At 50.6% G+C, this 12,506-nt stretch overlaps 1 protein-coding gene across 1 annotated transcript; it reads right to left on the reverse strand.

Annotated features, from left to right (window-relative positions):
* Positions 1-919: 919 nt before the first annotated feature.
* On the reverse strand, positions 920-6,419 carry LOC147123854 (apolipoprotein L6-like). Its single transcript, XM_085967520.1, has 2 exons — positions 6,367-6,419; positions 920-1,823 (listed from the first exon to the last, which is right to left on the reverse strand). Exons 1-2 carry the CDS (start codon positions 6,417-6,419, stop codon positions 920-922), a joined length of 957 nt encoding a protein of 318 aa, XP_085823646.1.
* Positions 6,420-12,506: the final 6,087 nt, after the last annotated feature.

The following is a 12,506-nucleotide window of genomic DNA, read 5'->3' on the forward strand; positions in this document are numbered from 1 at the left end:
GGGTCTCCACGGGTGAGTACGCACGGGGTACTCACCCGTAAGCCCAATGGAAGTGCCGTATTCGTGCATGAACTGCGCATGCGCGGGCAACCGGCACTTCCGTTCCCCTGAAAGAAGGGGTTAAGAGGTGGAATGCGTGCGCCGGAGAGGCAGCGCGTGCGCATCGAACTAACGTTTATTTTCCAGGTTTCTCCGGGAGGGTAAGTCTCCAGCAGGTACACTTTAAAAAAGCAGGCGCAAGGCCTGCTTTTAACAAGGTAAGTGGTGAATTAATTAAAATTAAAACATTTTTTCCACAGGTTTATTATTTTTAAATACTTTAAAGAAAGGTAAGTTTATTTTTAGCCCCGTTAGAAAATGTAATTAATTTTTTCAAAAATTTTAATTATTGTTTAAAATAGTTATTTCATGTAACTTATAGTTATTTTAAAAATGTGATTTAAAAAAAAATGTATTTGAAGTTTCAGTGATGTTTTGGGGCTTATAGTATTTATAGGTTTGACAGCTCTTCCTGTCCCATTTATGAATGAAGCATTCCCTGCTACCATTGGCTCTCCATGGCCCACGTGATCCCAGGGGACGCATCAAACTAACTGCGCCCCTGGGATACGCAAGCACTGCACGCCGGCAGTTGGAGGAGGCCCAGGATCGGAATCCCACACGGGCCCACAGCTCAACGGCCGGCGTGCTAGGTAAGTGCAGGTCGAGGGCTTGCACCTGCGGGAAGCCCCCGACCCGAATTTCTGGGCCATTATATGATAAAGCGATTCGATAGAGTAGATGGAGAGAAACTATTGCCCCTGGTGGGAGAATCCAGCACAAGGGGGCCAACCTTAAAATTAGAGCCCGGCCGTTTGAGATCAGGACGCACTTTTCATGCTTTTTCTGCCAGCCCGCTACCCATTGTTACTACATTGACTCAGTCTCTCTCAAGCACGTTTTTTAGAGATTGATATATGTCTTCATACACTTTTAATGCATCCTCTATCCTCCGAGCTTCATCTCGTATCTTATTAGCAACTTCAGTTTTACTTCCTTTGCTAAGCTCAATGGAGTCCGTTGTTATAGAGTAGACATCCCATGCAACAAAGACTACTGACACCACTCCTGAAACAGCTCTTGCAGTTTTTGACATTGCCAGAGGAGTTCCAGAAAGCAGGCGTTTCACCGCACTAGTTTGATTTGCATACTTTGTATTTCGAACATTGCAACTCAATGCTGTCAATTTCTTGGCTACTTCTTTTAGGCCGGGAGTTTTCTTCAACATTTGTTTGGCCCGTAGTGATCTTCTCAGAATTTTAATGGTTCGCTGGCCTGTGGAACCATATTTACCTGCAGATTTAATTAAAGACGAATTGTCCCATTCTGTCATTTCTGGCTCGCTGCATTGAATCAAGAGTTGAAGATTACTGCAGAGGTCTTTCAAACGTTCTGACATTTCTTTCCAGTCACTGTTATATTGTTTGATGATCTCATCTACCCTTTTCTGTTTCTGTGACTGCAGAACAGATTCAGTGATGCCAGCTGTCAGATTAGTGGCAGCACCAGCCCCACCCACGCCCGCTCCCACCGCACTGAGCACCAAGGACCCACCTGCTGTGAAAGGAGCGGCGATTATTCCTACAAGGGTTAGGATGCCTCCCACAGCACTTACGGAAGATCCTGTGACATTTGCAATTGTTGCACCTTTGTGATACTGATCGATGCTGTCTGCAATCTCTTGTAGTTCATGTATGTGTCCCGTCAGCCGACATTCCCACTGAGGAAACTCGGTTACAAAGCGTTGCATATCCTTAGTTCTCTCTTCGAGTTCAAGTTGGGCCCTGTAAGAATTCGCAATAATTTACAGTTCTGAAGATTCATTTTTTTGATTAAAGAATCCCTGGGCGATGTGCTTTTAAATTTCCTGGGATAAAAATGGCTGTCACCACATGGCCGAAGACAAAGGACAATGCTTTGTTTACAAAGCAATTGAATGCTATTAGCATTTGTTTGTATATCAAGTGGATACATCTAAACTGCAGAAGAGACTTTTGCACATTGAATGGGAATCGTTCAAGATTTGAATGGGTTTCAAATCACCCAGCACTGGACAATAGAGCAGTTGTATCTCCCCTTTGTTTCAGCCCAGGAAGCTCCGGAAGACACATTAACCCAGTCTAACCACTTTGAGTTAGCCAATCACAGCTTTCTCTTGTGTATTGGACCCTTTTGGGTGGGGAATTTTGCACACAGCCCTTGCAAGGCAGAACGGCAGGACCTCACCAGGTATAAAAATAGCGGCTGAGAAGCTCTCTCTCTCTCTTACTTCGCTGGATCACAGGTGAGCGGAGTTTCTGACTCCTCAACAAGGCAACCTAGCAGGAGTTTGGGGTGGTGATTTAAGGGTATTGCTAAGATTGTTTAAATAACATTGTAGCCATTGTATCCCTCATTTTTGCCGTCTGCAATCCCCTGTTATATAGTTTTTACAATTTTACTGTGTGCGTGTGGGATAGTTTGATATTTTGATTATAGTTTCTTTTAGTTAATAAAACTTGATTTTTTTCTCTCATCCAAACTACGTGTCTGTTTTAATATCGATAATTATAAGCCCTGCAGTCAGAACTGGAAGGTGGGGTAGCGATTCGAAACCGCTGTTTTAAAATTGGTTTTATTTGTAAATTGGTCTGAGTGCAGGCAAAGGCTGCAAGACCGGGAAAATTACTTTAAACCAGTTTAAAGAAGCCCCAACCCGTACAATGGCGACCGTGGGCAGGACTGCAGGCCGTTTTTGATATGATAAGTGGTCTGGATCTAGAGAAAGCATCAGTTATTGTCTTTCTTGCTTTCAGTCTGTGGGCAGCCCTGCGGAAGGTAGTGACAGTGTGTAAGCTGACCTATCGGGGTATAGGTGGCTGGGCTAGGAAGGGTGAGATGGGAGAGCAGGAGGAGTTTAAAGAGGCCAAGAATCGGGAGTCCCAGCTTGAAAAATGCCAGGCGGAGGTAGAATGCCTCAGAGAGGTGTATGAGGCCAGAGCTAGTGGTATGAGGGTGCGGGAAGAGAATGCACGCCTCACACTAGAGGTCACGAAATGCCAGGCATTTATAGAGCGCCTTGTGCAGGAAGTCACAGAGGCGAGGGACAGAGAGATGAGGCTACAAGAAGAGAATGCACACCTCACCCAAGAAGCTAGCGAGGGAGAGAGCCATGCGAGAAACGAGATAGAATTCCTAAAGTACCAAATCACTGAGGCCAGGGAAAATGAGATGAGACTGCAGGAAGAGAATGTCAGGTTTGGTGAAGCAGATCATGGCCCCTGTAGGGCAGAGATAGAAAGCCTTAACATGGCTTTAAATGCAGCAAGGGGAATGATTTGCGTAATCAGCCCGAAGGCAGGTCAGCTGGATTTTACTGGCAGCCCAAATCAAACCGCCCCACAGGCAACACCCAGGGAAAGGCTGGCTAGGGAATTAGAGATCCCAAGACAGCAGCCCACAGCTCTGGGCTTTGAGGAGCTCTGGCAACAAGGAGGGGTGGACAATGGGATGGTAGGAGAACACCAACAGATCCCGCTAGGCAGGCGGGGACCAGGACCAGTGTACCCCCTCCAACAACGGAGGTACGGTCCGCCCGTGAGGAGTGAGCCTGAGAATAGGAATCCTCAGCCCACAGCATGTTCGAGTTCACAGGCAAGCACTGTGGCTTGTGTGGGGGGAGGAGCCATTCATATTCAGAGTAAGCTGTTTAAGCCAGGGAACAGGAAAGGAGAGTTCTGGGACCCCTGTAGAGCAGGTCCAGTCGCAGAAATCCGGGAAAAGGGAGGCACACAGGGGATAGTTTTGGCCCCAGAAAAAAGGCAGGTCCAAAATTCCCCATTTAAAGCCACCTGGGTGAGGGAACATGAGTTTGCTGTCCATGCAAGTTCAAGTTCACAGCCTACAAAAACAGGAACTGTGACTTGTTTCCAGGGAAAAGCAGACAAACCCAGAGAGAGATTCGCACCGGCAGGCTGCCAGGTACATTATACAGTGCGGGCTATTTGGACATGGGGGAGAAGGTTCCCAGCCAGCTGGGACTGTGACCCAAGCTCAGGGTCCGCCAGCCAAAGTTTCCCCCATGGAGACACCCCTCAGAAGGTCTCAGCGTGTGCCCCAGCCTAAGAAAGCATGGTCACCCACTTTACAGTGGAGTAGGGCGGTCTTCCGAGCCAGGGAAAAGCCAGAGAACAGGGGTCCCCACTCAACAGCCATAAGCTGCGAGGGACCAGAGACAGGAGGCAGTCCAGCTTCGCTGCAGCCAGCAGCAATCTGCGACAGTGCCAGAGATTAGACTGGCCGTCCGGAGATGGGCGGCATTTGTATTAAAGCTATGTGTGTGAATATAGCGTGTACCAAAGGTGTATTTTAAGTTTTGTTGATTTAACTAGTTTCAAGTTAAAGTGCAAAGAGTTTAAGTTTACATGTGTGCCGAATGTTTACTGCCCGAGTGGGGGGAGCAATGCCCACTCGAATTTCGTGACCCATCATTGGCACGTGATGATCGGGGTTCATTTAAACATGTTGTTTAATGATTTTTTTGTATTTTGTGTTGCAGCCCCAAGTTGAGCAGAGGTGTTGGATCCTCTCCATGCTTGGGACCAGTTTGTGACAACTCCAAGTTGAGCAGAGGCGTAGGACCCTATCCGTGCTTGCGATAAATTTTTGAGTACATTGTGTAACTAAGATTGCAACATTTTGTAATAACTTATGTAAAAAAAAGTGATTGTAAATTTGGTTTACACTGTATAATTTTACAAGCGTGTAGGGGTATGAGACCCCTTATTGAAAACTGAAGTATCTGTAAGATGCCTACCGTACCATGGTTTTTTTCTTGAATTTAAGGGGAATAGACGGGACGGGGATCAGTGGCAGATAGCTATTAGGTAAATACAGGGGATGGTTGTTTGTGGGGGGTCAGAAATTATTGCTCATTTCTTCAAGAGGATACTACAAGCAAGCTGGAAGTATCCAAGGGCGGACTGTAAGAATTCGCAATAATTTACAGTTCTGAAGGTTCATTTTTTTGATTGAAGAATCCCTGGGCGATGTGCTTTTAAATTTCCAGGGATAAAAATGGCTGTCACCACGTGGCCGAAGACAAAGGACAATGCTTTGTTTACAAAGCAATTGAATGCTATTAGCATTTGTTTGTATATCGAGTGGATACATCTAAACTGCAGAAGAGACTTTTGCACCTTGAATGGGAAACGTTCAAGATTTGAATGGGTTTTAAATCACCCAGCACTGGACAATAGAGCAGTTGTATCTCCCCTTTGTTTCAGCCCAGGGAGCTCCGGAAGACACATTAATCCAGTCTAACCACTTTGAGTTAGCCAATCACAGCTTTCTCTTGTGTATTGGACCCTTTTGGGTGGGGAATTTTGCACACAGCCCTTGCAAGGCAGAACGGCAGGACCTCACCAGGTATAAAAATAGCGGCTGAGAAGCTCTCTCTCTCTCTTACTTCGCTGGATCACAGGTGAGCGGAGTTTCTGACTCCTCAACAAGGCAACCTAGCAGGAGTTTGGGGTGGTGATTTAAGGGTATTGCTAAGATTGTTTAAATAACATTGTAGCCATTGTATCCCTCATTTTTGCCGTCTGCAATCCCCTGTTATATAGTTTTTACAATTTTACTGTGTGCGTGTGGGATAGTTTGATATTTTGATTATAGTTTCTTTTAGTTAATAAAACTTGATTTTTTTCTCTCATCCAAACTACGTGTCTGTTTTAATATCGGTAATTATAAGCCCTGTAGTCAGAACTGAAGGAGGGGTAGTGATTCGAAACCGCTGTTTTAAAATTGGTTTTATTGGAATTGGTCTGAGTGCAGGCAAAGGCTGCAAGACCAGGAAAATTACTTTAAACCAGTTTAAAGAAGCCCCAGCCCTTACAGCCCTACTAAGATGGAAAAAATAATTTTCTCTAATTTTTTGCACTGCCTCTCACACACACTTAAAATTAAATTAACATAAACTGATCTTTACCAGGATGTAGGTGCGAGTAACCCGATGAAAACTCAGAGGCCCAGAAGCTGAATTGCGCCTGATCCTGGCACACACCTGAAGAGGCCAGCTTCAGGAACAGGGCAAATCGGTCCGCCGGCCTCATGAGTACAGCACCAGTGAGTTGTGGGCACCAGTCACGGCCCCACAGGCAGCTTGCCAGTCACAAGGGGGGGGAGAGATTGGCTGCCTGGGTGCCAGGCGAGGGCCAATGGTAAGTCCGGGAAGGGAGAGGCAGTCAGGAGGGGGCAAGCGCTGGCCAGAAATTTAACGTGGAGACAGGAGGAACACTCCTGATCCTCCCGGCTCTACATTCAGGTAAGTATTCTTTGAAAACTTACCTTTTGGTGGCAGCCTCCAGTTGTCCTTTTAAGGATCGCTGGTTAAGCCGCATGTAGACCTGGTAATCCTGAGCGCAGTTCCGCTCAAAGCAAACACATCACCAGGATGGGTCCGGAAACAGTCGTTCGGTCCCTTATTATCCGATCCAAGGGGCCTTGCGCCTGTTCCCAGCGCTCGCTAGAGTCATCTCCACAGCGACTGAACCAACATGACGCTGGATGTGTTTCTGCCCAGAAAACGGGCACCGCAAAGTCCAACTTCACCCCCAAAATCTCTGGCAATGTGAGATTTCAAGAAGCTCTGTTCTTTTGTTTGTCATGGTGGGTTGAAGTGCAGGCAGCCCAGTGGGAATGAATGCGCTGATCCACAATGTGCAGGGTCTAGTAGCAGTTCTGGTGCTGTGAGATAGGATGTCCCCAGGAGCAATGAAACTCAACTTGATCACAGAATGTTTGAGAAGTTAAATCTTGTGGTTTAAAAGGAAAAGCCAGGTCACATATAGGCGCCCTTAGATCAAGAGGAATACAATGTGCATTAAATGGAGTAATGCTCCTGTCCCTTTAAAACAGCACACCCTCCAACTTACCGTAATAAATGTTGACCCAGCGACAATGAAGGATCGGCGATGTATTTCCAAGTCAGGATGATGTGTGACTTGGAGGGGAACTTGGAGGTGGTGATGTTCCCATGCGTCTGCTGCCCTTGTACTTCTAGGTGGAAGAGATCGCGGGTTTGGGAGGTGCTGCCGAAGAAACCTTGGTGAGTTGCTGCAGTGCATCTTGTAGATGGTACACACTGCAGCCACGGTACGCCGGTGGTGGAGGGAGCGAATGTTTAAGGTGGTGGATGGGGTGCCGATCAAGCGGGCTGCTTTGTTCTGGATGGTGTTGAGCTTCTTGAGTGTTGTTGGAGCTGCACTCATCCAGGTAAGTGGAGAGTGATATACCTATCAATTCATCCAATGAAAAGCGACGAGTTAAGAAAGTAACTATAGGTTTTTATTGGCTAAATAACAGAGCCCACCCTCGTGGGTGATCGGATCCAGCAAGGAGGAATACCAGCCAGTCGACCACCTTTATACCTGGGCAGGTAGGTGGAGCCATGGGCGGAGTCAGCAGTGGTCAGCCCAGGTATAACAGCGCGACAGGAGGTGACCTCGTGTAGTGATACAACAGTGTAAACAGTGATAACCATAGTGTAACGATATAACAGTGATAACCATAGTGTAACGATAGTGAATGATAAAAGTGGTTTACCACATTCACCCCTTGTTTAGATTTGAGTCCGGCGGGGTGAAGTGTACTACCAGTTCGGGTATGTCAGTCTGTCCGGAGGCCTCGTAAGTCTTTCTGATCGGCGCAGCAGCGGCGGCGGTGTTGCAGTATCCGGTGTTAATGCTGGTGTCTGCGTGGTCGACGAAGGCTCGTGGGGTTCCGGCATGCCGTCTACCTGGGCTGGATTTGTGGGGGTGGTGGGGGGTAACGGTGGTGTCTCAGGGGTGCCCGAGGGTGCAAGGTCTCGTAAGGAGACTGTGTCCTCCCGCCCGTCTGGGTATGCCACATAGGCGTACTGGGGGTTGGCGTGCAGGAGGTCCACCCTCTCGACCAGGGGGTCCGTTTTATGGGCCCTCACATGCTTTCGCAGCAAGACGGGCCCCGGAGAAGTCAGCCAAGTTGGCAGCGTGGTTCCCGTAGTCGACTACCTGGGGAAAACAAACATTCGTTCATGGGGGGTGGCGTTAATGGCAGTGCAAAGCAGTGACCGGATGGAATGCAGCGCTGCCGGGAGGACTTCCTGCCAGCGAGAGGTTGGGAGGCCCTTAGACGTTAAGGCTAAGAGAACGGCCTTCCAGACAGTCGCGTTTTCTCTTTCCACCTGGCCGTTCCCTCGGGGGTTGTAGCTGGTGGTCCTGCTTGCAGCGATACCTCTCGCTAATAGGAACTGGCGAAGTTCCTCGCTCATGAAGGAGGAGCCCCGGTCGCTATGTATATAGTTCGGGAACCCGAACAAGGCGAAGAGGTCGTTCAGGCATTTGATGACCGTGGTGCTGGTCATGTCTGGGCAGGGGAAGGCAAAGGGGAAACGGGAGTACTCATCAATAATGTTGAGGAAGTACACATTGCGGTCAGAGGACGGGAGGGGCCCCTTAAAATCGATGCTCAAGCGCTCGAAGGGGCGGGTGGCCTTGATCAGGCTTGCTCTGTCCAGCCTAAAGAAATGCGGTTTGCATTCGGCACAGGTTTGGCAGTTCCTGGTCATGGTCCTGACCTCCTCGATGGAGTAGGGCAGGTTGCGGGCCTTAATGAAGTGGTAAAGTCTGGTGACCCCGGGGTGGCAGAGGTCGTTGTGGAGGGTCTGCAGTCTATCAGTTTGCACGTTGGCGCATGTACTTCGTGATAGAGCATCTGGGGGTTCGTTCAGTTTACCAGGCCGGTACAAGATATCATAATCATAGGTGGAGAGCTCGATTCTCCACCTCAAGATCTTGTTGTTCTTGATTTTGCCCCTCAGTTTGTTATTAAACATAAAAGCGACCGAACGCTGGTCGGTGAGGAGGGTAAATCGTTTGCCTGCCAGGTAATGCCTCCAGCGTCGTACAGCCTCCACGATCGCCTGGGCCTGCTTCTCGACCGAAGAGTGTCGGACCTCAGGGCCCTGGACGGTCCTTGAGAAGAAGGCCACCGGTCTCCCCTCCTGGTTGAGGGTTGCGGCTAGGGCGAAGTCGGATGCATCGCTCTCCACTTGGAAAGGGATAGACTCGTCCACCGCGTGCATTGTGGCCTTAGCAATGTCTCCCTTAATGAGGGAGAAGGCTGTGCACGCTTCTGCCGTCAGGGGGAAGGAGGTGGACTTCATGAGGGGCCTGGCTTTGTCCGCATAATTTGGCACCCATTGGGCATAGTAGGCGAAGAGCCCCAGGGTTCTCTTCAGCGCCTTTGGACAGTGGGGGAGGGGAAGCTCCATGAGGGGGCGCATTCTTTCGGGGTCGGGGCCGATGACTCCCTTCTCTACTACGCAGCCGAGGATGGCAAGGCGCGAGGTGTTAAACACACATTTCTCCTTATTGTAGGTGAGGTTCAGCCGTTGGGCCGTACGGAGGAATCTTTCCAGATTAACATTGTGGTCCTGCCGGTCGCGGCCGCAGATGGTGACGTTATCTAGATAGGGGAACGTGGCGTGCAGCCCGTTCTGGTCAACCATCCGGTCCATCTCCCTTTGGAAGACCGAAACCCCGTTGGTGACGCCGAAGGGAACCCTAAGGAAGTGGTAGAGGCGGCCGTTCGCCTCGAAGGCTGTATACTGGCGGTCCTCAAGGCGGATAGGGAGTTGGTGATAGGCCGACTTAAGGTCGATGGTGGAGAATACCCGGTACTGCGCAATCTGATTGACCATATCAGATATGCGGGGAAGGGGGTATGCGTCCAGCTGGGTGTACCGGTTTATGGTTTGGCTGTAGTCGATGACTAGGCGGTTTTTATCGCCGGTCTTAACGACTACGACCTGGGCACGCCAGGGGCTGTTGCTCCTCTCGATGATGCCCTCCTTCAGGAGACGCTGCACCTCAGAGCTAATAAAAGCTCTGTCCCCGGCGCTGTACCGCCTGCTCTTGGTGGCGACGGGTTTACAGTCGCGGGTGAGGTTAGCGAACAGGGAGGGGGGCGGGACCTTGAGGGTGGATAGGCCGCAGGTGGTATGCGGTGGGCGGTTTAAAGGCTGCTGGTTGTCGATTGTGAGTGGGGGGAGGGGTCCACCGTATGCCAAAGTGACACTTTGCAGGTGGGATTGGAAGTCCAGCCCTAGTAGGACGGCAGCGCAGAGCTGGGGCAGGACGAGGAGTTTAAAATTTTTATACTCCGTGCCCCTAACCGACAGGGTCACAATACAGTAGCCGCTGATGTCTGTAGAATGGGACCTCGATGCCATCGAGATCCGGTTGCGCGTTGGCCGGACAGTGAGGGAGTAGTGGCTCACCGTGTCTGGATGTATGAAACTCTCCGTGCTTCCGCTGTCGAACAGGCAGGTCGTGGCGTGGCCGTTTACTTTGATGTCCATCATGGACTTGGACAGGTGATGCGGGCGAGCTTGGTCCAGTGTGACGGAGGCTAGTGTATGGCTGAGCGAGCTGCTGTAGTCTGCGGGTGAGGCGGTGGTCGGGTCTGGCGACAAGGTGGCAGTCAACTGTGGTGGACAAAATGGCGGTGCCCACGAGGTTGAATAAGATGGCTGCCCCCACAACTCACATGAGGCATTGCTGGTGTTGGTTGCCTTGATCAAAGATGGCCGCCCCCACGACTCACACGAGGGGATACTCGCATCTGTGGCCTGGATGAAAGATGGCCGCCCCCACAATTCGCATGAGGCACTGCTGGCGTCTGTGGCTCTCCCCCTGCAGGCCTTAGCGAAGTGGCCTTTCTTCTGGCAATGGGAGCAAGTCGCGTTTCTCGCAGGGCAGCGCATCCTCAGGTGTTTCGCCTGGCCACAGAAGAAGCAGCCGGCGGCCCAATCGCGGGGGTCCGATGTTGCAGCCGGTACCGGGGGTGGCGGTCCCGATCGGTTCTGGGACGCCGACGCTGAGGTAGGTCCCGGAGGCGGCGTTGCGAGGGGTATTGCGGCCAGGGTCGGGCCGGAGTCCCAGGTTCGCGCAGTACAGTACCTGGAATACGCCTCGAGGTCCCGATGGGCCACTTCCAGGGAGCGGGCGAGGGCTGCAGCTGTGTTCAGGTCGAGGTCCTTTGATTCGAGCAGTCTTTGCCGTGAGTAGTCGGACCGAAGGCCTTTCACGAAGGCATCGCGGATATTCTCTTCAGTATTTTCTGCAGCCGTTACCGCTTTAAAGTCACAGTCCCTGCCGAGTGTTTGTAGCGCCCGTAAAAATTAATCTACAGACTCTCCTGGCTGTTGCGGGCGGGATCTTAGGAGGTGTCTGGCATACATAGAATTTACCGGGCTCCGGTACTGCTGTTTCAGCAGGTTGATGGCGGCCTCGTATGTAGTAAGGTCCTGTATGAGTGCAAATACTTTAGGGCTCACTTGGGCGGTCAGAACACTTAGTTTGGATCTCTGAGGCACGCCGGATTCTCCCAGGTGGGATTCGAAACAGCTCAGCCAGTGTTTGAAGTCGAGGGCTGAGTTTGCTGCCTGTGGGTTTAGATCCAGGTACGGCGGTCGGAGGGCTCGCAGCCAGGCCGGCTGCTGTGGTTGTTGTAGCTGGGCGTCTGGCTGGTCTGACGGGTCATTAGACATTTTTAAAATTTAGCCAATAAAATTGATATACCTATCAATTCATCCAATGAAAAGCGACGAGTTAAGAAAGTAACTATAGGTTTTTATTGGCTAAATAACAGAGCCCACCCTCGTGGGTGATCGGATCCAGCAAGGAGGAATACCAGCCAGTCGACCACCTTTATACCTGGGCAGGTAGGTGGAGCCATGGGCGGAGTCAGCAGTGGTCAGCCCAGGTATAACAGCGCGACAGGAGGCGACCTCGTGTAGTGATACAACAGTGTGAACAGTGATAACCATAGTGTAACGATATAAACAGTGATAACCATAGTGTAACGATAGTGAACGATAAAAGTGGTTTACCACAGAGAGTATTCCACCACACTCCTGACTTGTGCCTCAGGGAGTGAATTCCAATATTGTGCCATTCAGAATGATAACATTGAGGAGCTTTGCTTAAGAATCAAGGATGTATTAAATGGTATTTTGACTCTAAAATGTATGTAGAACTATAAGGCCTAGAAATTCAGTTGCGTTTGCGCCCAATTAGGGGCGAAAGAGTGGGTTGCGCCGGAAGTTGCGTCGTGCCCGAAATTAGGTGGGCCCTAACATCGGCGTTAGCCGGTAGCGCTGCGCCGGCACCGATGACGTCATCGGTGTGCGCAGTGCCCCGGTACCGCCCGAAACCACGCCGATCCCCATCTTCAGTAGCGGCCGCCTCTTCCGTGGCGGGCGCTAACAACATCGGGAGACCGGGTCCTTACTGCAGCCTTAGCGGCGCAAGGTAAGGTGGAGGTGCGGGGCGGCCGCTTTTTCGGCGGCCGCCTGCCCGCACCTCCTTCCCCGGCCTCCTCCACCCCCCCCCCGCGGCATTGCCGGCTGGTTTCCGTGGAGCCCGGCACTTCTCCGTTGTGCC

This window comes from Somniosus microcephalus, chromosome 2 (genome assembly GCF_052327205.1).
Source record: "Somniosus microcephalus isolate GS21.2 chromosome 2, FLI_Smic_1.0, whole genome shotgun sequence".
NCBI lineage: Eukaryota > Metazoa > Chordata > Chondrichthyes > Squaliformes > Somniosidae > Somniosus > Somniosus microcephalus.